Here is a 25,457-nt window from a genome sequence, read left to right as displayed (position 1 = left end):
AGATTCGGTGGGATTTACTGCTATGTGACTGTGCGGAAAGCAAACCTGCCAAACGCTGTCTGACAGCCAGGTTTCGTGGCCTCTCCAGATAAGGACAATCCCCTTGGCTGTACAGTTCAGGCAGGCCAAGGAACTGTGAACTCACTTGCTGGACCACCAGACATAAGCTGCATTCAGTTCTGGGATCTATCTGTCTATCTGTCTGTCTGTCTGTCTGTCTGTCTGTCTGTCTGTCTATCTATCTATCTATCTATCTATCTATCTATCTATCTATCTATCTATCTATCTATCTATCTATCTATCTGTCTATCTGTCTATCTGTCTGTCTATCTGTCTGTCTATCTGTCTGTCTATCTGTCTATCTGTCTATCTACCTGTCTAGTCGGTCTGTCTTGTCGGTCTGTCTTGTCTATCGGTCTGTCTTGTCTATCTGTCTATGTCTGTCTGTCTGTCTATCTATCTGTCTGTCTGTCTATCTATCTGTCTTTCTGTCTCTGTCTATCTGTCTGCCTATCTCTGTCTGTCTATCTGTCTGTCTGTCTTGTCTATCTGTCTATCTATCTGTGTCTGTCTGTCTGCCTATCGGTCTGTCTATCTATCTGTGTCTGTCTGTCAATCTATCTGTCTGTCTGTCTTGTCTATCCGTCTTGTCTTTCTGTCTGTCTTGTCTGTCTATCTATCTGTCTTATCTGTCTGTCTGTCTTATCTGTCTGTCTATCTGTGTGTGTCTGTCTGTCTATCTATCTATCATCTATCCAGGCCTCAGATTCAGCGGGAGCTCACAGGACCATAGCTCCTGAACCTTTCTGACAGTTCCACCTCCTCCTTCCCACCTTGTCCACTGAATAGTAAGTGCAGCTGCATAACAATCCCTGGATGAGCTGCACCACCTTTTTTCCTACAAAACGACCCATCTATCTATCCGTCTGTCTATCTATCTCTTCCCTTCCTCCCTCCCCTAGCTTAACCTCATAGACTTAGGGTGGCACAACCAAGTTGCAGGGACAAGGGGGTGGGGTGGAAATGGCAATCCTTTTTATTTTTTTGCCATCACCTTTCAGGAGAACAATTTCAGGCAGGCAGCCGTATTAGCAAAAAGCACTGGGTTTTGCGTCCCCTTGAAGATGGCCAGGATTTTATCCCGATGTATGTTTTCACTCTTCTATGAGAGAACCCTCCCGCATTTCATGATGCAACCAGCAAGGCCAAGGGGCCACGGAATGCAGAAAAACAGGCTGAAACGTGGTGATGTGAAGCTAATCAGGGAAAACACAGTTCGGGAGGGTAGCTGATTCGAGGGGAGGCGCACCTTTGAGATCCTTTCCTTGTTACACTAAACCAGGGGTGGCCAAACTGTGGCTCTTTCACACATATTGTGTGTCTCTCAACGTCCCATTCCCCCTTCGGCCAGCTTGGAAAAGGCATTGGTTTCTTTAAATCACTTCTCCAAGCCAAGCCGGCCAAGCAGCTTGGAGAATGCGTTTAACCTTAAAGTAGCTTTCTTTCCACCTCCCTCCCCCCATCTATTTTCCTCCCTCCCTCCTTCCCTCCCTCCCTTCCTGCTCCCAAACTTCTGATGTTCCTGTCTTGCAGCTTTCAAACACCTGACGTTTATTCTGCGTGGCTCTTATACTGAGCACGTTTGGCCACCCCTGCACGAAACTGAAAGTCGGGGAGTCCCTGGTTTTATGGAAGACATGCTCCCGCCCCCCATTTGAGTCTGAAGGCTGATGCGGGATTAAAAGATCCGTTAGCCTTTTAAACCTATCCCAAGCCCTGACCTAAGAGGCCCAGGACCACCTGATCCCGTCAGATCTCGGAAGCGAAGTAGGGTCAGCTCTGGCGAGTACTTGGGTGGGAGAACGCCAAGGAAGCCCAGGGTGGCCACGCAGAGGCAGGCAACAGCAAACCACCTCTGTTAGTCTCTGGCCTTGAAAGAACCATAAGTTGGTTGCCATAAGTTGGCTGTCACTTGACGGCCCTTTCTCTAGGGTGGTAGCTTCCAGGTGCGGCCTGGGGGATCTCCTGCCTTTACACCCTATCGCCAGCAGGCAGAGATCAGCTCCCCCGGAGAAAATGGCTGCTGGGAAGGGTGGAGTCTAAGGCATTGTCCCATGCTGAGGCCCCTCCCCTCCCCTCCCCCAACCCCACCCTCTCCCAGCTCCACCCCCAAAGTCTCCAGGTACACAGAGCTGGGAACCCTACGCTTTCTGCCACTAAGACCCTGGAAGAAACCTGCTTATTCATCCCGGCTGGGTATTCTGTGATGTCTAACAGTAAAAACAGGTAGCGTATAAGTTCAAAGCACTTCCTAACCAACGTTCCCTCTAAGCTGTGGAGTCTTAGGGGCAAAAATTCGATTTGGTGAGCTACTGGCATTCAAGTTGTGGGCTACTGCATCCATTAGTTTGCTCTGGGGTCATCTGCGGTGCCCAAATAGTGGCGCGAAGACAAAAACGTGTGAGGCGGAGGCTAAAAAACTGTGAGCTAGCTCACACAAACTCAGCTTAGAGGGAACACTGGTCCCAACACGATCTTGTTGTCATCCTTACCAGGGCCCTGTAAGGCAGGCCAGCTTTATTGACACACACCTCCTTTTTGCAGGTGGGGAGGGGAGAGGAGAACTGGCTGGTCAATTTCAGGCCGGGGGGGGGCAGATTTCAGGCCTCTAAGCCAGGCTCCAGGCAGGGCTGGCCCTAAACTGTCTGGCACCCTAGGCAAGGATAACTTCTGGCACCCCCCTCTGCACGGGTAACGTCACAGAGTCATAGAATCATAGAGTTGGAAGGGACCTCTAGGGTCATCTAGTCCAACCCCCTGCACCATGCAGGAAACTCACAAACACCTCCCCCCTAAATTCACAGGATCCTCATTGCTGTCAGATGGTCATCTAGCCTCTGTTGAAAACCTCCAAGGAAGGAGCGCCCACCACCTCCCAAGGAAGCCTGTTCCACTGAGGAAGCTCTAATCGTCAGGAAGTTCTTCTTAATGTTGAGCCGGAAAGTCTTTTGATTTAATTTCAACCCGTTGGTTCTGGTCCTACCTTCCGGGGCCATAGAAAACAATTCCACCCCATCCTCTAGACGACAGCCCATCAAGTACTTGAAGATGGTGATCCTATCACCTCTCAGTTGCCTCCTCTCCAGGCTAAACATCCCCAGCTCCTTCAACCTTTCCTCATAGGACTTGGTCTCCAGACCCCTCACCATCTTCGTTGCCTTTCTCTAGACCAGTTCCAGCTTGTCTATATCCTTCTTAAAATGTGGTGCCCAAAACTGAACACAAGACTCCAGATGAGGTCTTACCATCGCAGAGTAAAGTGATACCATCACATCACGCGATCTGGACACTATACTTCCGTTGATAAGCCCAAAATCGCATTTGCCTTTTTAGCCACCGCATCACACTGTTGACTCATGTTCCGCGTATGATCCACTAAGACCCCTAGATCCTTTTCGCACATACTACTAAGACAAGTCTCCCCAATCCTATAACCATGCAATGGATTTTTCCTACCTAACTGCAGAATTTTACATGTATCCCTGTTAAAAGTTCATTTTATTGGGTTTAGCCCAGTTTTCCAGCCTGTCAAGGTCATCCTGTAGCCTGTTTCCGTCTTCTTCTGTGTTTGCAACCCCTCCCAATTTAGCATCATTTGCCCTCCCTCCCCTCCTTGCAGCGAAACAGTCACATGGGGGGGGTGCCCTAGGTAATTGCCTAGTTTGTCTACTTGCAGCACCAGCCCTGGCTCCGGGGCGGTTTGCCTGAAGCTGCTTTCTAGTCTTGCCTTGAAGCCCCCCCCCCCACTTCCAAGATTGCTCCCCATTTTTGCCCTCCTTCCCTTCCTTGCAGTGAAACAGCCTACCAAGCCCAGCCAAAGAAGGGGCTCAGCTGGTGCGCTTCCGGGTCTCTCAGTCCCCCCTTCCTCCACGGTCCTAAATATTAGCCCGGGGATTAGTCATCCCCCCCCCTCCTTTCTTCAAAGGGGCCCTTGCAAAGAGAGCTAAGGCCCGGTCCCAACGATCCTGGGTCCCCTCCCGTGTTCCCTCTAAGCGTGAGCTTGCTCACAGGCTTTTAGCCTCCGGCTCACACATTTTTGGCTCAGCTCAGGAAAAATGGCCCCGGAGCACACACATGGACGCAGCAGCTCACAGCTTTCAGGCCAGGGGCTCACCAAGTAGAATCTTTGCTCACAAGACTCTGCAGCTCAGAGGGGACCTTGCTCGGGAGCAAACTACTCGATGCAATAGCCAAATCATCTGCTCACGGCTTTAAGGCCAGGAGCTCACTAAGTAGAATCTTTGCTCACAAGACTCTGCAGCTTAGAGGGGACATTGCCTCAGAGCAAGCTAATTTGATGCCATAGCCAAATCATCTGCTCGCAGCTTTCAGGCCAGCAGCTCACCAAGCAGAATCTTTGCTCACAAGACTTTGCAGCATAGAGGGGACATTGCTGCAGGGGGGACTACCCAGGCGTCCTGCTACTCGGCCTGCTGCTCCCCATTCTTCGCCCGGAGGCGTCCTGGAGCCTGGCTCGGAAGGGGTTAAGCCTTGCGCGCCCCCCCCCCCCGCCTCTTTTTGCCCCGCTCTCGCTCCCCTTCCCCCCGCGGCTCTTAATTGCAGCTTCCCGGTTGCCCTGGCAACGGCGATCGAGGGAGCGAGACAGTCGCCGGGGGAGAGGAATAAAAAATAGCACGCGGAGAGGAGGGAATCAAAGGACGACGAACTCCAGATGCACCTTCTGGAGGGCGGGGGGGGGGAGAGAAAGGAAGGACTACAACTCCCAGGCGCCTTTGCGCTCCGATCGGCTTTGCTGTTGGGGTTCTCTCCCCACCCCCCCGCACAAAAGCTCACAAATCCAAGGGGGGGGGAACCCCAGATATAACAGTCTTATATGAATTAAGAAGATTGGATATCGCAATTCTCTCTGCTCGCCCCACTCGCAAAGGCGCCTGGGAGATGCAGTCCTTTCAATCGCTGTGCCGGCGTCAAATATGGCGACAGGCGTAGCTTGCAGTGCTGCGGCTGCGGTTTGCGGCTCCCACGCAGGGAAAGGTGAGTGCTGTGCAATCCCCGCCACGCGCACACTGAGCAGTGCCTCGCTGCGGCCGAAGGGGGCGCTCTGCCTTGGGGGGGAGGGGAGGGGAAGGACCAGTAGTTCTGGTTGCCAACCCCCCGTCAGGGCCTGGTGCTCGCCTGCAATTGCAATTGATCTCCAGGTAACAGAGAGCAGTCCCCCCCCGGGGCTGCTTTGGAGGGTGGAGTGTATGGGATTGTACCCCACTAAGGTCCCCGAATCCTACCACTCCCGGGGCATCGCTCCCAAATCTCCAGGAATCTCCCACGCTGGAGCTGGCATCTTTACCAGTATGGGGAAGGGGGCAGTTTAAAAAAAGGGGGGGCTATTAAAGCAAGCAAAAACTGGGGAAATGGCAAGGGGATTAGGGTGGTGTGGGGTTAGGAGGTGGCCTGTGGGCCCCCAAAACCAGGTCTGTGTTGGGAAATACCTGGAGACTTTGGGGGTGGATCCGAGAGAGGGTGAGGTTTGGGGAGGGGAGGGGCCTTAGCAGGGTACAATGCCGCAGAACCACCACCACCACCCCCCTTTCTAAGCAGCCGTTCTCTCCAGGGGAGCTGATCTCTGCCAGTGGGAGACCAGTTTGTCAAAGCGGGAGATCTCCAGGTCCCACCTGGAAGATGGCAACCCTAGTTGCTAGATCCTGGTTGGAAAACGTCCTGGAGGCTTGGGGAAGGCAGGGACCTCCGTGGGGTACAGTGCCCTAGAGTCCACCCTCTTGAGCAGGGGTGGCCAAACTTGGTAAGGAAAGAGCCGCATAGAATAAATGTCAAATGTTTGAGGGCCGCAAGACATGAACGTCAGATGTTTGAGGGCCACAAGGAAGGAAGGAAGGAAAGGTGGAAAGAAAGGTGGAGGGCAAGCAAATAGATTGGGGGGGAGGAAGAGGTGGAAAGAAAGCAACTTTAACTATAAATGCATTCTCCGAGCCATCAGCTGGCTTGGCGAAGTGATTCAAAGAGACAAATGCCTTCTTCAAGCCGGCCAACGGTGCAGTGGGGGCTTCAAGAGCCACACGATATGTGTGAAAGAGCCACATGTGGCTTCCGAGCCACAGTTTGACCACCCTTGCTCTGGAGCATTCATTTTCTCCAGGGGAACCGATCTCTGTAATCTGGAGACAAACTGGAATTCCAGGGCATCCCCAGGTCCCACCTGGAGGCTGGCATCCCTACTCAAGACCCATCCAGGCAGTTGCCTCCTTCCCGTTTGCTCCAGGTGGAGTTGTGCCCTAGGTGGCTGCGTAGGGCGTCCCTGAAGAGTGGGCACCGTTTCTGGGGCAGCAGCTCCTCCCTTCCCAGAGACACATTCAAGGAAATAAGACTGGCTAAAGTGACTGAGGAGGACAGAGGCCCGAGTGCTGGAGGCGGAGGAGGGGGGGAAAGGTCCAGCCAGATAGACAGAACAGCCTAATCGTGAGCAAGACTGTCTGGCCCCGTCTCCTCTGAGTGACGTTACTGCACCAGGGAATGCCAGGGATTGAACCCCGGGGCCTTCTGGAAGCAAGGTGCATATGCGGAGAGAGAAGAGGGGCGTTGGGCTGCAACCCAATATGGAAAGCAGACGAAAGAAGAGATTGCTCGGCTCCAGCACTTCCGACGGGGCTGCGTGGCGGATTCTGCAAGACGGGCCTCAGCCCCCCCCCCCCCCCCCGATCTGATTCTGAGCACACGCAGAGACTCTCCCCGCTGGCTGAGTGAACGGCGGGGACGTGCACATCTGGGGCTGGGGGAAAGGGACTCCATCCGGGTTGCAGGCAGCAGCTTTCAGGGGAGGCTGGTCTCTGGAATTCCTCGCCCGTTTTCGTGGGGAAAGAATAATACTAAAAAAGGATTAGGAGCGGCGCGGAGGAAGCCGATAATCAGGCCAAAGTCCGAATGCTTTTTGAGTTTCGTCGCCTTTGATTGCGTCTCCTCTCTCCTGCAGATGCTGGGAGCCCGGCTTCGGGATCCATTGAGGTAGAACAGAAGTTCCTCTTTGAGCCTGGCACGGAGGAGAAGTTGGCGGCCCTGGGGGCATCTTTGGCCGGAAACGTCTCCTTCCGGGACCAGTACTTTGACACTCCTGACTGGCGCCTTACCCTGGCTGACTACTGGCTCCGGGAGCGCGAGGGGACCGGCTGGGAGCTGAAATGTCCCCCGCGGCCCCTGGAGGGCGCCACCGTTTCGAGCCCGGCCGCAGAAAGCCGGAACCCACGAGGCCTTACGCAGGTGCCTGCTGCACCCCTCCCTTTGCAGCCGCTAGGGGGAGCTGGCAGGCCGGACTCGGCCACGCAATACCAGGAAGTGACATGCCCCCGGGATATCGTGGCCCACGTCTGTGGTCTCTTGGGTGTGGACTTGGCGGCGAGCTGCTGCGGTGACGTGGCCAGAGCGGTGGAGAAGCTCGGCCTGGAGGAGTTTGCCAGCTTTGTGACCCGCCGGCGCAAATATCGCGTGAGGGAGCTGTGCGTGGACCTCGACGAGGCAGATTTTGGCTACGCGGTGGGGGAGGTGGAGGCCGTGGTCAGACGGCAGGAGGACGTGCCGGAGGCTCTAGAGAGGATACAAGAGCTAGGCAGGCAGCTGGGTAAGCTGTACCGAAGGGTGTCCGTGGGTATGGCACTCTTCTCTTCATCACCCACGGCTGGGTTTTCCCCCACACCGTGGCGACTCAACAAGGCCCAGATGACGTCATGGGGAAAAAAAATTCATTTGAAATGTTAGAAATCAAAAAAGCTTGCGAATTCATTTCCTGCGATCAAGTCAGGATCAAGGCAGCACAACTGAAGTTATAGTGACCGAATAACTAGGAATGTATTGAAACAAAATCATACAAATATGTTCAATGGAAGACTAAATGGCAATAACAGTTCCCCCCAAATCCTACCTTTCCATCAAAGGAGACCCAATGAACAGGATGCCGACTGGATTCTTCCTGCTTCGAATCCTCTTCTAGCATGGGGGCTCCAACCACATCTCTCCAACACTGTGTCACACAGTGGCCAATATATATACACACACACATATATTGGCCACTGTGTGACACAGAGCGTTGGACTGGATGGGCCATTGGCCTGATCCAACAGGGCTTCTCTTATGTTCTTATGTGACACAGAGTATTGGACTGGAGGGGCCGTTGGCCTGATCCAACATGGCTTCTCTAATGTTCTTATGTGACACAGAGTATTGGACTGGAGGGGCCGTTGGCCTGATCCAACATGGCTTCTCTAATGCTCTTATGTGACACAGAATATTGGACTGGAGGGGCCGTTGGCCTGATCCAACATGGCTTCTCTTATGTTCTTCTGTGACACAGAGTGTTGGACTGAATGGGCCACTGGCCTGATCCAACATGGCTTCTCTTATGTTCTTATGTGACACAGAGTATTGCACTGGATGGGCCATTGGCCTGATCCAACATGGCTTCTCTTATGTTCTTCTGTGACACAGAGTGTTGGACTGGATGGGCCACTGGCCTGATCCAACATGGCTTCTCTTATGTTCTTAATGTGACACAGAGTATTGGACTGGAGAGGCCGTTGGCCAGATCCAACATGGCTTCTCTAATGTTCTTATCTCAATCAAAGGCAAAAGCTCAGAAAAGATAACAAAGTTTTTCTGATGCATCAGTAAAGTTGCAAAAAGTTGCAAAACCTACAAGATTCCTTTCCAGTGGCCCCAAAGACTGCACATAGTCTTTTTTCCCTGAGCTTTTGCCTTTGTTTGAGATATGTGGTTGGAACACCCTACGCTAGAAGAGGATTTGAAGCAGAAATAAGCAAGCTGACCTCCCGTTCATTGGGACTCCTTTAGAATCATATAGTTGGAAGGGACCTCCAGCGTCATCTAACCCAACCCCCTGCACAATGCAAGAAACCCACAAATACCTCTCCTCAAATTCACAGGATCCTCACTGCTGTCAGATGGCCATCCAGCCTCTGTTTAAAAACCTCCAAGGAAGGAGAGCCCTCCGTCTCCTGAGGAGGAAGCCTGTTCCACTGAGGAACCGCTCTAACAGTCAGGAAGTTCTTCCTAATGTTGAGCCGGAAACTCTTTTGATTTAATTTCAACCCGTTGGTTCTGGTCCGACCTTCTGAGGCCGCAGAAAACAATTCCACACCATTCTCTGTAGGACAGCCCTTCAAGAACTTGAAGATGGTGATCATGTCACCTCTCAGCTGCCTCCTCTCCAGGCTAAACATGCCCAGCTCCTTCAGCCTTTCTTCATAGGTCTCCAGGCCCCTCTTGATGAAACTGTGAAATTTTGGGGGAATTGTTATTGCTATTTAGTCTTCCATTGAACATATTTGTATGATTTTGTTTCAATACATTCTTAGTTATTTGGTCACTATAACTTCGGTTGTGCTGTCTGGATCCTTCAAGCGACCTCTCTCCCTTTACCATCAATTGAGGATCTACAGGATTCCAAAATTCACTTTCTTTTTCTCTCTCCCAGCAGGCTTTGATGAGAAAACCCGCGTTCCGGGAAAGATGTCCGTTTACCTGCACAAATTCAGGCCCGCGCACTACGAGAGCCTCGTGCGAGCTGGGAGGTTGCGGAAAGTAGGGGACCCAGGAGCTACAAGAGGGGAGAAAAACTGAGCACAGAACCGATGTGGGTGGGGGGCTCCATTCTTGGATGGGAGACCCTCCCCCTGTCTCTCTGTCCCTGATGAGTCTACTCCAGCATCATCCTCAGAAGAAAGGAAAGATGAGTTCATGCGAATAAAATAGAGATGCCCCAGATGTGTCCTGTTTGGCTGACCTGTGGGGGGGACATCGCCGCAGTTCAGCCAACGGCTGGAGGTTTGTGGGGAAAAGCAAGCCAGGCCATAACCAATTAGGGGGCATTTAGCGGAGAAACAGCGTACCGCAGAAAAAAAGAAGACAGGAAAAATTTATTTGCACTTAAAACTCAAGGTCATTCCATAAGAGTAACAGGAAGCAAATTTAAGACGCCGGGGAAAAACACCACAATGAAAGTAACGGTACTGTTTCTTCACACAACACACTGTAAATCTGTGGAATTCGCGGCCAGTTGCCTCAGCGGGCTTGAAGAGAGACTAGAACAGGGTTTCTGAGCTTTCTGGAACCTGCGGGCATCTTCGGAACTCTGGACACAGTGCGGTGGGCACTGCCACAACATGGCAGCTCCCCTTCCGTCACAGTGAAGATCCTCGCGCTGTGGGGGCAGCTTCTGCCAAAGCAGTGTTTTTTTAAAAACCCGTGCAGCCAATCGGATCTCCACTGGCCAATCAAAAGTCTTTCTGGGCAAAAGCCACGCCTTTCCCTGCCCTGCCTCCTTTCTAAAGGACCCGTGGACTAGAGGAACATACGGGGGGGGCACCCATGAACTAGAGCAGGGATGGCCAAACTTGCTTAACGTAAGAGCCACATAGAATAAACATCAGACGTTTGAGAGCCGCAAGACCTGAACGTCAGATGTTTGAGAGCTGGCAGGAGAAGGGAAGGAACGAAGGAAAACGGGGGAGGGAGAGGTGCAAAGAAAGCAACTTTAACATTAAATGTCTTCTCCAAGCTGCGATAGCCAGAAGTGCGGCTTCACATTTTGCAGCCCCAGTTATGGGAGGCTAAGGATAATCAGCCAGGGAGGGTCACGACTACCACACCGTGCTTCGGACACCCTTCCCTGTAACCCACGGTTGGCAGACAGAATACTGAATGGGGCATCCCTTTGGTCTGACTCAGCTGAGGAGGAGACTGGCCTCTGGGAGGCACGGCCACGGCCTCCCCCGGACTTCTCCGTTTTCCCTGTAGCAGGATGGCGGGTTTGGGCGACGGCGAGGAAAAGGCGGTGTGTTTATTTTACTGGAGGATTTTGATCCCCCCCCCGCCCCCGCTCTTTATCTTCATCGATTTCCACTTAGTTGCGCTCAGTTGTTGTGGAATCTCCCCGTCTAGCTGATCAATTGCATTGATTTCCCAGCCGCCAAGAGGCAGTGGGGGGATGCCCCTTTCTGTTCCCCCCGCCCCCCTGTCCTGACTTGACCGGGTTTCCCTTTTTAGTTTGGAGGCTCTCTGCTGCAAGATGGTGACGTGGCTTCCACCTCCCCCGTCTGCCTCCAGTGCAGTGATCTAGGGTCACCGCTCCCCCCCCCCCCCCCGCCAACAGCCATAGGGGACCCCCTAACTTGCGTGTTTTAATAGACTCCAGGTGGAACCAAGATACCACCTGGTGGTCGGCTGTTGTCACTGCAAGGGCTTTGCTTTTTCTGGGGTGGTGGTGGGGGGGGGGGGAGACAGGCCTGAGTTTTTCCTGGAAAACATACAGCGGAGGTGGATCTCCCAGGTTGCTCGGCGGTCATTGCCACGCGGCCTCTGGGAACGAGCTGATTTCCTCAATCCGTTGGACGGCCACCCCGGTGGGCAGGGTGTAGGCAAGACGCAGCCGCATCCGGAGCGGGAGCTGGGAATCGAAAAGGGAGAGACGCAACGTTAGTCTGCTGCTGCCCTGGTTGGAATTCGGCACAGGGAAAAGGGTAATCCTGAACCGCTGCAAACTTGGCATAAGCCTTGATGCAGAATTCAGTACTGGGGAAACCGCTTTTTTTTAAAAAGGGGATTGGATAAAAATATGGAGCAGAGGTCCATCAGCGGCTATTGTTGGAACTGTCTGGGGCGGTGATGCTCTATATTCTTGGTGCTTGCGGGGGGGGGGCAAAGTGGAAGGGCTTCTAGCCCCACTTGTGAACCTTCTGATGGAACTTGGGTTTTGTTTTGGTTTTCTTGCCACTGTGTGATACAGAGTGTTGGCCTGATCCAACACGGCATCTCTCATGTTCTTATTATGATCTGCAACATGTGTTTCCCAACTCGGTGCACGCTTAAAGTCACTGTTACTTACTTGATCCCTTTTTAAGATTGGCAGTGTGTGGTGATTAACATGTGGAATTCACCGCCACAGGAGGTGGTGGCAGCTACAAGCATAGCCAGCTTTAAGAGGGGATTGGATAAAAATATGGAGCAGAGGTCCAACAGTGGCTATTAGCCACAGTGTGTATATATATGTGTGTGTGTGTATGTACACACACATATATTGGGCGCTGTGTGACACAGAGTGTTGGATCATGCCTATATATGCCTAATTCTACATGTTAAACACCACACACTGCCAATCTTAAAAAGGGATCAAGTAAGTAACAGTGACTTTAAGCGTGCGCCGAGTTGGGAAACACAAGTTGCAGATCATAATAATGTGCACTTGGCCACATTGAACCGCATCTGCCACGTTGCCGCCCACTCACCCAGCCTCAACAGACCCCTTTGGAGTGCCTCGCAATCCTCTCTGGTTCTCACCACCCTGAACAATTTAGTGTCATCTGCAAACTTGGCCACTTTGCTGCTTACTCCCGACTCCGGATCATTAATGAACAAGTTAAAGAGCATGAGTTGTATCGACACGCAACCTGATGTTAAAGGGACGTGTTACACGTATAAGGTTAGCCGTGTTCAGTTTTAAAGCCATCATTTTATCCGCTGGGTATGTCTCCTCTCCAGTTTGGTGTAGTGGTTATGTGTGCGGACTCTTATCTGGGAGAACCGGGTTTGATTCCCCACTCCTCCACTTGCACCTGCTGAGATGGCCTTGGGTCAGCCATAGCTCTGGCAGAGGTTGTCCTTGAAAGGGCAGCTGCTGTGGGAGCCCTCTCCAGCCCCACCCACCTCACAGGGTGTCTGTTGTGGGGGAGGAAGGTAAAGGAGATTGTGAGCCGCTCTGAGACTCTTCGGAGTGGAGGGCGGGATATAAATCCAATATCTTCATCTACCTCACAGGGTGTCTGTTGTGGGGGAGGAAGGGAAAGGAGATGGTGAGCCACTCTGAGACTCTTCGGAGTGGAGGGCGGGATATAAATCCAATATCATCTTCTTCTTCTTCAAACTATGTCCGCTTAGAACCGTTACATCTCCACAATTCTCAAAATAACGTCTGTGTTGCAAAACACGCTTTCCCAAACAATACGAAGCCTGCTACACCTGTGGCTGACCCTCCGTTCCCCCTTAGGAAACATCCAGCATTCCTTGGGGTGGGCGGATCCCTAGCCTCCCATTGGGGACTGTTGCGTCACTTCCCCATAGGGAAACATACGGCGTTCGTTTTTTGTGTGTGTGCGCGCATGTGTGGGTGGGGCAGTTGTCGCTTTGGAATGTGGCTTGATGATGATAGGGGCCCCCTATCTACTACTCTGCTGAAAGGAATGGCCCTTGAGGGCCAGATGACAAAGGCCGTTGTGACGGACTCAGGCCCTTAGCCTGACTCAGGCCCTTAGCCTGAGTAGCTGAGAAACAGGCTTGCAGTGATTGGCTGGAACGTTGCCCAAGCAACGGAAAAGTATCCTTTGGAGGTTTGCTCAGCAGAAAATCACCTCAGGATTTTTAGTCTTAGCCAGCGGATCTTCGAAAGAAGTCTTCAGTATACCAATCTGAAGTGAAGACAGTGGGCTTAGACTGGGCAGTTGTAAAACCAACTGGACGAGGGGCTGAGAGCGGCTAGAGTGGCTGAGCTCCTTGTGGGAGACAGAGCTGAGTGGACTCTGTCTGGAAGAGGGAGTTTTCAGATGGTTTGAAACTCTCTGAGGGAGATTTTGCCAGTGCATCAGGCAATCTCCAGGTACAAACTAAATCACACAAATATACACTGAGGGGAGAACTGGATTCTTGGTCAGCAGGGTTGCTCAAGACTCAGACCAGAGGACTAGCTGTGGGGCTGAGACGCATTGGTATTCAGGGGTGCGAGTCCTGGAAGACAGTGTGAAAGGGTCTGTGAGGGAGAATACTGACACCAGTCAGGAGTTCTCTATGTGTGTGTGGGAGAGTGATTGAAGTTTGTTATTTTTATGATTTGGCATTGCCTAAGTTAGGGTAAAACATCTGAAGAAACAGCATTCTGAGTGCCCAGAAGGCACAGACAGCCTGTGTGGAGTCTAGTGGGACTCTGAAACCTGCCTGGTTTATTGTTTAGTTTGAAGATATTCTGCCAAAGTCTTGTTATATTTTTACCTCAGCCTGAAAAATCTCTACTCTCTGTAATTGAATTATTCTGCCAACCAGCTGCCAATTGATTTACCTTTTTAATAGTGAACAGTCATAATCAATATCATTTCATCCCTCTCCCTTGCCTTTTGTTCCTTAATAAATACTTTGTGAATTTTAACGTTAAAACCATCTGGTGCCAATTATTAATAGTTCTGACAGGATTTCTGGGAGTGTTACTGAGGGAAGGTGACCGGGGAGAAATTTGAAGTGGTCGCCTCCTGAGTAAAGCCTCTGACCGGATTCCTCACAGCCATCTTTGCAGGCCACTCCCATCTGCGGGGTAGGACCCCGACCCTCATTCTTACCTTCCTGGGGTTCAAGATGCGAATTAGCTGAGTGACGGGGGGACCATCCTGGCCCGGGACTGTGGACCTGCTGGGAGCCAGGAGCTCCACCTGAAAGGACTGTCAGGAAGGGGAAAAGATGAGCAAGTTCAAGCCGGCCGTGTTTCCATATAAATTCAGATTTCTGTTAAAAGCACAATAACGCATCCCGGGCAGCCCTCGGAGCTGCTGGCCGTGGCTTCTGGCCCACCTCACCTTGGGGACAGCCACTTGCAGAGAAAAGGCGGTCACGTCACCAGAGCCCCTGTTAGACACCGTGGCTGTGATAAGCAGTAACGTGGTTTCCAGCGGGGGGCGCTCCATTGAGAATTCGACCAGCAGGTCATCTCGGCTGTAGACGACCAGGCGGGAGAGAGCGGAGGCTGGTGGAACAGGGAAGCCAGTGGATAAGTAAATTCTTAGTGTCCTATTGGGTATTTCTCCCCTGCCTTTCACCCCCCACCACGATAACCAAGCAACGGGGGATGCAACTTATCCAACATGAATCCCAGTTAAGACCTTTGGAGCTCAACTTGGAGCTGTGTCTTCGGTGCCAAGACTCAGCCCTGGAAAGGTGACACAGTTACAGAATGCATCTAAGCATGTACAGAGGGCTCCCCGTTGAGCTGAGTAATCAGCACAAGCCCTTAGGGCAGGGGTGTCAAACATGCGGTTCGGGGGCCGAATCAGACCCCCGGAAGGCTCCTATCAGGCCCCCGAGCAACCGGCTGTCACCTGCTTCCTTCTCCCTCTCTCTTGCTTCCTTCTGCGTCACAGCTTGCTTTGCAAGGCTTGCTCAAATGCACAGCAGAGCTACAGAGCAAAGCCTCTATTTTCTCCATTGGCTGAGGGAGGAAGGGGGAGAGGCAGAGCTTGTTTTTCCAGGCTCTCTCAATCGCACAGCAGAGCTACCGAGCCAAGCCTCTTCTATTGGCTGAGGCTCCTCCCTCCCTCAGTCCCCTGGGGAAGGAAGGAAAGAGCCAGGGCTTCTTTTGCCCAGTTCCCTGGATCCCTTGGGAGAAATGCAAAGAAAACACCTTTAAGATCAATGAATGCTGACGTTTTAAGCGTGTTTAAAGTTTTAAAAAATATATACTGTATATATTTGTGTTTGTCTGTGTCCTTTATAAAGTTTATATCTCTGCTACCTGATCTTAAATAGGTACACACATGGCTCGGCCCTACTTGGTCCAGCCCAACCCGACATGGCCCGGTCCAACAAGGTCTCATTTATGTCAGATCTGGCCCTCATAACAAATGAGTCTGACACCCCTGCCTTAGGGGAACCAGCTTCCACGTCAATGTTCCACACTGGGGAGAAGTGGAATTCTGGGAAAGAAGGGTGTGGTCAAGGTCAGTTTGACCCTGACCATTCCTCTTTCTAGAGATCACTCTGCGATCAATACGGCTAACAAGGATCAGTATCTACACCTGGGCTTCCTGCTACGTGAGCAGGTGGAGGGGAAAGCATACCTTTTGTCTACCCTGAAAATGCCACAAGCATCATTAAGGGCAGCATTGGTTCTAGTAGGAACTGCTACATTTGTTTTTAAAATTAGGAGCACCAGCTTTCCCATCCTCATCGTTTCCCAGAAAATAATGGCAGAGAACATCAGACCTGCAGTCTGCCTAGCCCGGCATCCTGTCTCACACAGCGGCCGACTGGTTTCTCTGGAGGTCTAACTGCAGGGCGCAAAGGCCGAGGCCCTCCTCTGATAAGAGCCTCAGAAGAGCTCTGCTGGATCGGCTCAGCAATCCATCTAGTCCAGCCTCCTGTCTCACACTGTGGCCAACCAGTTCCTCTGGGGGGCCAACAACAGGGCGGAGAGGCCGAGGCCTTCCCCTGAGAAGAACATCAGAAGAGCCCTGCTGGATCAGACCAGTGAGGGTCCATCTAGTCCAGCATCTGTCTCACATTGTAGCCAACCAGTTCCTCAGGAGGCCCAACAACAGGGCAGAGAGGCTGAAGCTTTCCCCTGGTGCTGCCTCCTGGCTCTGGGTTTCAGAGGTTTCTGGCCTCCGAACATGAAGGTTCCTCTTAGTCAGTATGGCTGGTAGACCGATAAGGAAAAACAAAAGGTCCCCTGTGCAAGCACCAGTCGTTTCTGACTCTGGGGTGACGTTGCATTCACATTTTCATGGCAGACCTTTTACGGGGTGGTTTGCCCTTGCCTTCCCCAGTCATCTACACTTTCTCCCCCAGCAAGCTGGGTCCTCATTTAACCGACCTCGGAAGGATGGAAGGCTGAGTCAACCTCGAGCCGGCTACCTGAAAACCCAGCTCCTGCCGGGGATTGAACTCAGGTCATGAGCAGAGCTTAGGACTGCAGTACTGCAGCTTTAACACTCTGTGCCACGGGGCTCTCTGTTGTTGGCCCTCCTGAGAAACTGGTTGGCCACAGTGTGAGACAGGAGGCTGGACTAGATGGACCCTCACTGGTCTGATCCATCAGGACTCTTATGTTCTTATTAAGACCTCGGCCTCTCTGCCCTGTTGTTGGCCCCCCAGAGGAACTGGTTAGCCACTGTGAGATAGGATGCTGGATTAGATGGACCCTCACTGGTCTGATCCAGCAGGACTCTTCTGATGTTCTTCTAAGGGGAAGGCCTCGGCTTCTCCGCCCTGTTGTTGGCCCCCAGAGGAACTGGTTGGCCACTGTGAGACAGGATGCTGGATTAGATGGACCCTCACTGGTCTGATCCAGCAGGGCTCTTCTGATGTTCTTCTAAGGGGAAGGCCTTGGCCTCTCCGCCCTGTTGTTGGCCCCCTAGAGCAACTGGTTGGCCACTGTGAGACAGGATGCTGGATTAGATGGACCCTCACTGGTCTGGTCCAGCAGGGCTCTTCTGGTGTTCTTCTAAGGGGAAGGCCTCGGCCTCTCTGCCCTGTTATTGGCCCCCCAGAGGAACTGGTTGGCCACTGTGTGAGACAGGAGGCTGGACTAGATAAACCCTCACTGGTCTGATCCAGCAGGGCTCTTCTGATGTTCTTATGGAGGCCTCAGCCTCTCTGCCCTTTTGTTGGCCCTCCAGAGGAACTGACTGGCCACTGTGTGAGACTAGATGGACCCTCACTGGTCTGATCTAGCAGGGCTCTTCTGATGTTCTTCTAAGAGGAAGGCCTCGGCCTCTCTGCCCTGTTGTTGGCCCCCCAGAAGAACTGGTTGGCCACTGTGTGAGACAGGAGACAGGACTAGATGGGCCCTCACTGGTCTGATCCAGCAGGGCTCTTCTGATGTTCTTCTCAGGGGAAGGCCTCGGCCTCTCTGCCCTGTTGTTGGCCCCCCAGAAGAACTGGTTGGCCACTGTGTGAGACAGGAGGCTGGACTAGATGGACCCTCCCTGGTCTGATCCAGCAGGGCTCTTCTGATGTTCTTCTAAGGGGAAGGCCTCGGCCTCTCTGCCCTGTTGTTGGCCCCCCAGAGGAACTGGTTGGCCACTGTGTAAGACAGGAGGCTGGACTAGACGGACCCTCCCTGGTCTGATCCAGCAGGGCTCTTCTGATGTTCTTCTCAGGAGAAGGCCTTGGCCTCTCTGCCCTGTTGTTGGCCCTCCAGAGGAACTGACTGGCCACTGTGTAAGACAGGAGGCTGGACTAGACGGACCCTCCCTGGTCTGATCCAGCAGGGCTCTTCTGATGTTCTTCTCAGGAGAAGGCCTTGGCCTCTCTGCCCTGTTGTTGGCCCTCCAGAGGAACTGACTGGCCACTGTGTAAGACAGGAGGCTGGACTAGACGGACCCTCCCTGGTCTGATCCAGCAGGGCTCTTCTGATGTTCTTCTAAGGGGAAGGCCTCAGCCTCTCTGCCCTGTTGTTGGCCCCCCAGAGAAACTGGTTGGCCACTGTGTGAGACAGGAGGATGGATTCCTGAGCCGATCCAGCAGAGCTCTTCTGAGGCTCTTATCAGAGCCCTGCGCCCTGCGGTTAGACCTCCAGAGAAACCTGTCGGCCGCTGTGTCAGACAGGACAAAGACAGTGCTTAACCAGACCTACTCATGGAAAGTCAAAAGAAAGCCCAGAGAAACCGGGACCTGGACAGTCTTTTTTTGCTGTCAGGGTTGCAGAACCTGCAGAGCATTGCAGGGGATGTCGAGAGAGGAGGGGGACCCTTTACGATATACCGGGGAGGAATGCAAGCCACTCAGTGGACGTGTGGTGATGCGAGCTTTTGAAGGGAAGGCAACTTTGACGGGTTTTTTGCCCCTTGACCCCAATCTCCTGTGTCAGCCTACTAGGGTTCTCAGTCCCCAGTTGGGGGCAGGGGATCCCCCAGTTTGGAGGCCCCCCCCTGCTTTAAGGTCATCAGAAAGGGGGGGAGGGAAATGGCTGCCGGGCACTCCTATTGTTCCCTACGGACATTGATTTCCATAGGGTATAAGGAGAATTGATCCGTGGGTATCTGAGCCTCCAGAGGGGCTGTTTTCTGAGATAGAGGCACCAAAATTTCAGCTTTGCATCCGGTGCTTCTCTTCAAAGCACCCCCCAAGTTTCAAAAAGATTGGACCAGGGGGTCCAATTCCATGAGCCCCCAAAGAAGGTGCCCTTAGCCTTCATTATTTCCTACGGAAGGAAGGCGTTTAAAAGGAGCACGGTCCCTTTAAATGAGATGGCCAGAACTCCTTTTGGAGTTCAATTGTGCTTGTCCCACCCTTGCTTCTGGCTTCACTCCCAAAGTCTCCTGGCTCCAACCCAAAGTCCCCAGATATTTCTTGAGTTGGACTTGGCAACCCTACAGCCTACCTGGGGGTTTGAGGTCCCTGAGTAAGTCCAGGACAGAGCCTGTCGCCACCGGGGTGTCCATTACAGGCTGCAAAGGAGACGGTTCAGCAGGCTCCCCAAGGAGACACAAGAGATCGGAGACCTGGAGGAAAAGAGACAGTGCCGAAGAGAAGGAGAAGAATTGCAGATTTATACCCCGCCTTTCTCCCTCAATCAGAGACTCAGAGCGGCTGACAATCTCCTTTATCTTCTCTCCCCACAACAGACACCCTGTGAGGTGGGTGGGGCTGAGAGAGCTCTCCCAGAAGCTGCCCTTTCAAGGACAGCTCTGCCAGAGCTATGGCTAACCCAAGGCCATTCCAGAAGGTGCAAGTGGAGGAGTGGGGAATCAAAGCCAGTTCTCCCAGATAAGAGAGCTAATGGCTGACCCAAGGATATTCCAGAAGGTGCAAGTGGAGGAGTGGGGAATCAAACCCGGTTTTCCCAGATAAGAGAGCTATGGCCGAGCCAAGGCCATTCCAGAAGCTGCAAGTGGAGGAGTGGGGAATCAAACCCGGTTCTCCCAGATAAGAGAGCTATGGCTGACCCAACGCCATTCCAGAAGGTGCAAGTGGAGGAGTGGGGAATCAAACCCGGTTCTCCCAGATAAGAGAGCTATGGCTGACCCAACGCCATTCCAGCAGGTGCAAGTGGAGGAGTGGGGAATCAAACCCGGTTCTCCCAGATAAGAGAGCTATGGCTGAGCCAATGCCATTCCAGAAGGTGCAAGTGGAGGAGTGGGGAATCAAACCCAGTTCTCCCAGATAAGAGAGCTATGGCTGACCCAACGCCATTCCAGCAGGTGCAAGTGGAGGAGTGGGGAATCAAACCCGGTTCTCCCAGATAAGAGAGCTAATGGCTGACCCAAGGATATTCCCAAAGCTGCAAATGGAGGAGTGGGGAATCAAACCCGGTTCTCCCAGATAAGTGAGCTCTGGCTGACCCAAGGCCATTCTAGCAGCTGCAAATGGAGGAGTGGGGAATCAAACCCGGTTCTCCCAGATAAGAGAGCTATGGCTGAGCCAATGCCATTCCAGAAGGTGCAAGTGGAGGAGTGGGGAATCAAACCCGGTTCTCCCAGATAAGAGAGCTATGGTTGACCCAAGGCCATTCCAGAAGGTGCAAGTGGAGGAGTGGGGAATCAAACCCGGTTCTCCCAGATAAGAGAGCTATGGCTGAGCCAATGCCATTCCAGAAGGTGCAAGTGGAGGAGTGGGGAATCAAACCCGGTTCTCCCAGATCAGAGAGCTATGGTTGACCCAAGGCCATTCCAGCAGGTGCAAGTGGAGGAGTGGGGAATCAAACCCAGCTCTCCCAGATAAGAGAGCTCTGGCTGACCCAAGACCATTCCAGCAGGTGCAAGTGAAGGAGGGGGGAATCAAACCCGGTTCTCCCAGATCAGAGAGCTATGGTTGACCCAAGGCCATTCCAGCAGGTGCAAGTGGAGGAGTGGGGAATCAAACCCAGCTCTCCCAGATAAGAGAGCTCTGGCTGACCCAAGGCCATTCCAGCAGGTGCAAGTGGAGGAGGGGGGGAATCAAACCCGGTTCTCCCAGATAAGTGAGCTCTGGCTGACCCAAGGCCATTCCAGCAGGTGCAAGTGAAGGAGGGGGGAATCAAACCCGGTTCTCCCAGATAAGTGAGCTCTGGCTGACCCAAGGCCATTCCAGCAGGTGCAAGTGAAGGAGTGGGGAATCAAACCCGGTTCTCCCAGATCAGAGCCTGCACACTTAACCACTACACCAAACTGGCTCTCTGACAAGGTGAGGTTCCCCTCTCTAAGGGCGGCAGAGACAGAAAACGGAGCGAGGAGGGAAAGCTGTGCAAGATGTCTCATGTCACTCTTTATATTTTTTATTGAATTTTTTAAAAATATGCAAGTTAATATCAACATTAATATCAATGTGCAATCAATTAAACTCATGGAATCAGGTTGTAAACAAGCATAACTGCTTACAAGCATACAATAAAATACCGAGTAAGGATTTTAAGTTATAAAGATGTGTCTAGATATGCAGACCCTTTTCTATCCAAGGAGAGAGGTCAAGATGAAAACAAAATTAAGATTAAGGCAATGATTCCTGTATCAAAACACAGTTAATCTAATTGAACCCATGTTATCATTAAACTATTAACGATGCATTGCTATTAATTCTTAACTGCCTAAATATTCTCTATGCAAACTATTACATGTTATTCCAAAATTTACCATCTGGTAATTATAATTAGATGCGATCCACGACTAGCACAGGAAAAGAAAAGGAAGGTAGAAAAAGAGAGAAATAAAAAAGTGTTAGTAAATAGAAAAGAAACAAAAAAAAACACAACTGAAGGGCAGCTGCTGCAAGTGCTCTCTCAGCCTCACCTACCTCACAGGGTGTCTGTTGTGGGAGGGGGAAAAGGTAAAGGAGATTGTCAGTTGCTCTGAGACTCTTTGGAGCGGAGGGTGGGATATAAATCCAAAATCTTCTTCTTATCTTATCCGGGTCTGATTCCCCATTCCTCCGCTTGCAGCTGCTGGAACAGCCTTGGGTCAGCCCTAGCTCTTGCAGGAGTTGTCCTTGAAAGGGCAGCTACTGTAAGAGCTCTCTCAGCCCCACCTACCTCACAGGGTGTCTGTTGTGGGGGGAGGAAGGTAAAGGAGATGGTGAGCAGCTCAGACACTTGGAGACTTGGAGTGGAGGGCAGAATACAAATCGAATGTCTTCTTCTTCCTTAGGACAGTGCAAACGATGTTGACGGGAGTCATGCTGATTCCAGAAACTCAGCCCTTTGCAGATGCTGCCCTCACCTGGCTAGATTCCGGTGGTTTGGAACTGCCCGACGGCTCCACCTGTGGGATATCTGTGGCAATGCTTATCTCTCTTCCCGGCTGCTCTCTCTCACTTCCCTCCTCGGTGTCACTGGCTTTCTCCATGAGGGGCATCTTCTCCAACACAGAGGCCCTAAAAGAAGACCACAGATTTATACATTGCCCTTCTCCCTGAATCAGAGACTCAGAGCAGCTTACAATCTCCTATATTTTCTCCCCCCACAACAGACACCCTGTGAGGTTGGTGGGGCTGAGAGAGCTCTGACAGAAGCTAACCTTTCAAGGACAACCTCTGCCAGAGCTCTGGCTGACCCAAGGCCATTCCAGCAGTTGCAAGTGGAGGAGTGGGGAACCAAACCTGGTTCTCCCAGATAAGAGTCCACGCACTTAACCACTTAGCAAGAGCTATGTCTGACCCGAGGCCATTCCAGCAGCTGCAAGTGGAAGAGTGGGGAATCAAACCTGCTTCTCCCAGATAAGAATCCGTGCACTTAACCACTTAGCAAGAGCTATGGCTGACCCAAGGCCATTCCAGCAGGTGCAAGTGGAGGAGTGGGGGAAATCAAACCCGGTTCTCCCAGATAAGAGTCCATGCACTTAACCACTACACCAAACTGGCTCTCAGGTAAAATTGCTAAGAGTCAGATAGAATAGCTAAGAGTCGAGGGGGTGAGTGGACCTCATTCGGCACACCCCATTTTTTTCCCTGCAAGTGCTGCAAGCTGTCTATGCCAGGGGTGGCCAACAGTAGCTCTTCAGATGTTTTTTTTGCCTACAACTCCCATCACCCTGGCCAGCATGGCCAATGGCTAGGGCTGATGGGAGTTGTAGGCAAAAAAGAAGAAGAAGAAGAAGATGATGATGATATTGGATTTATATCCTGCCCTCCACTCCTGAGAGTCTCAGAGCGGCTCACAATCTCCTTTCCCTTCCTCCCCCACAACAGACACCCTGTGAGCTAGATGAAGATATTGGATTTACATGCCGCCCTCCACTCCGAAGAGTCTCAGAGCGGCTCACAATCTCCTTTCCCTTCCTCCCCCACAACAGACACCCTGTGAGGTAGATGAAGATATTGGATTTATATCCCGCCCTCCACTCCGAAGAGTCTCAGAGCGGCTCACAATCTCCTTTCCCTTCCTCCCCCTACAACAGGCACCCTGTGAGGCGGGTGGGGCTGAGAGAGCTCTCACAGCAGCTGCCCTTTCAAGGACAACCTCTGCCAGAGCTATGGCTGACCCAAGGCCATTCCAGCAGCTGCAGACGGAGGAGTGGGGAATCAAACCCAGTTCTCCCACTACACTACACCAAACTATACCAAAAAAATCTGGAGAGGTACCGTTGGCCACCCCTGGTCTATGCACAACCCCACCCCCCACCCCCACCCGGCGAGGATTGCTTGGGGGTATATACAGCACACGAGAGAAATTGTTGGATTGGCCATCCATAACACACCTGCAAACAGAACAAAGTGGCACCTTGAAGACCGACAAAGTTTAATTCTGAGTATAAGCCTTTGTATCTCTGCACATATGAACATATGAAGCTGCCTTATACTGAATCAGACCCTTGGTCCATCAAAGTCAGTATTGTCTTCTCAGACTGGCAGCAGCTCTCCAGGGTCCCAAGATGAGGTTTTTCACACCTATTTTCCTGGACCCTTTTTTGGAGATGCCAGGGATTGAACCTGGGACCTTCTGCTTCCCGAGCAGATGCTCTACCACTGAGCCACACTTCTTTACACTTGCTTCAGACAAGAGGGGGTCAAACTGTGGCTCAGGAGCCACATATGGCTCTTTCACACATATGAACCCACTATATCAGGGGTGGCCGATGGTAGCTCTCCAGATGTCTTTTTGCCTACAACTCCCATCAGCCCCAGCCACTGGCCATGCTGGCTGGGGCTGATGGGAGATGTAGGCAAAAAAAAAATCTGGAGAGCTACCATTGGCCACCCCTGCGCTATATTATACAGAGTGAGGAGGAAAAGCTGCACGAGATGTCGCATCCCCCCTCCCTGGGTCAGAGCTACACACAGTTTCAGCATGTGTTGATGGATGGGTGAATCTGCTCTGGTCTGATTCCCAGTCTGGGGTCTGCTTCAGTACCATTGGAGCAGATGCAGGTCGGAAAATGGTACAGAAGAGGCAATATGGTGTAGTGGTTAAGAGAGCCGGTAGTGAGAGCCAGTTCGGTGTAGTGGTTAAGTGCATGGACTCTAATCTGGGAGAACCAGGTTTGATTCCCCATTTCTCCACTTGCAGCTGCTGGAATGGCCTTGGGTCAGCCATAGAGCTCTTGTAGGCGTTGTCCTTGAAAGGACAGCTGCTGTGAGAGCCCTCTCAGCCTCACCCACCTCACAGGGTGTCTGTTGTGGGGGAAGAAAATCTAGGAGATTGTAAACTGCTCCAAGAGAGCCCCGTGGTGCAGAGTGGTAAAGCTGAGGTACTGCAGTCGGAGCCCTCTGCTCATGACCTGAGTTCGATCCCAGCGGAAGCTGGGTTCAGGTAGCCGGCTCCAGGTTGACTCAGACTTCCATCCTTCTGAGGTTGGCCAAAGGAGTCCCCAGCTTGCTGGGGGAAAATTGTAGATGACTGGAAAAGGCCATGGCAAACCACCCCGTAAAAAGTCTGCCGTGAAAACGTGAAAGCAACGTCACCCCAGAGTCGGTAGTGAGAGCCAGTTCGGTGTAGTGGTTAAGTGCATGGACTCTAATCTGGGAGAACCAGGTTTGATTCCCCATTTCTCCACTTGCAGCTGCTGGAATGGCCTTGGGTCAGCCATAGAGCTCTTGTAGGCGTTGTCCTTGAAAGGACAGCTGCTGTGAGAGCCCTCTCAGCCTCACCCACCTCACAGGGTGTCTGTTGTGGGGGAAGAAAATCTAGGAGATTGTAAACTGCTCCAAGAGAGCCCCGTGGTGCAGAGTGGTAAAGCTGAGGTACTGCAGTCGGAGCCCTCTGCTCATGACCTGAGTTCGATCCCAGCGGAAGCTGGGTTCAGGTAGCCGGCTCCAGGTTGACTCAGACTTCCATCCTTCTGAGGTTGGCCAAAGGAGTCCCCAGCTTGCTGGGGGAAAATTGTAGATGACTGGAAAAGGCCATGGCAAACCACCCCGTAAAAAGTCTGCCGTGAAAACGTGAAAGCAACGTCACCCCAGAGTCGAAAACGACTGGTGCTTGCACAGGGGACTACCTTTACCTTTTAAAGCCGCTCTAAGTCTCTGATTCAGAGAGAAGGACGGGGTATAAATCTGCAATTCTTCTTCTTCTTCTTCTATACTGCGTGGCTCTCGAAGCTCCCACCATCCCGTTGGCCAGCATAAGCCTCACCATTATCCTTACGCGTCCACACAACTTTGACCTGGTACTTGTTCTCAGATTCTGGTTCCCTTGCAGAACCTGGGGATCCTGGATCTCCCTCTCCAGCCCTGTAGCCCCAGGGCAGCTTGTGGGG

General features: G+C 52.2%; 2 protein-coding genes across 2 annotated transcripts in view; one reads left to right on the top strand and one right to left on the bottom strand.

The window, feature by feature from the left end:
* The first annotated feature begins 4,856 nt into the window (after positions 1–4,856).
* THTPA (thiamine triphosphatase) lies at positions 4,857–9,804 on the top strand. The gene is made up of 3 exons (XM_060255393.1): positions 4,857–5,055; positions 7,004–7,645; positions 9,518–9,804. The coding sequence occupies exons 1-3, from the start codon at positions 4,995–4,997 to the stop codon at positions 9,658–9,660; spliced, it is 846 nt and encodes a 281-aa protein (XP_060111376.1). The 5' UTR covers positions 4,857–4,994; the 3' UTR covers positions 9,661–9,804.
* Positions 9,805–11,337: 1,533 nt separating this feature from the next.
* The window catches only part of AP1G2 (adaptor related protein complex 1 subunit gamma 2), a 53,858-nt gene continuing 39,738 nt past the window's right edge, over positions 11,338–25,457 (bottom strand). The window contains exons 18-22 of the mRNA XM_060255360.1: positions 21,984–22,137; positions 19,175–19,295; positions 14,652–14,818; positions 14,418–14,516; positions 11,338–11,485 (exon numbers count right to left, since the gene is read on the bottom strand). Coding sequence (XP_060111343.1) covers positions 11,381–11,485; positions 14,418–14,516; positions 14,652–14,818; positions 19,175–19,295; positions 21,984–22,137 — 646 coding nt within the window. The 3' untranslated portion in view covers positions 11,338–11,380. The remainder of the gene's footprint in view (positions 11,486–14,417; positions 14,517–14,651; positions 14,819–19,174; positions 19,296–21,983; positions 22,138–25,457) is intronic.

The sequence above is a fragment of the Heteronotia binoei genome, chromosome 15, assembly GCF_032191835.1.
Source record: "Heteronotia binoei isolate CCM8104 ecotype False Entrance Well chromosome 15, APGP_CSIRO_Hbin_v1, whole genome shotgun sequence".
Taxonomy (NCBI): domain Eukaryota; kingdom Metazoa; phylum Chordata; class Lepidosauria; order Squamata; family Gekkonidae; genus Heteronotia; species Heteronotia binoei.
This window is presented reverse-complemented; position numbering and strand designations above follow the sequence as displayed.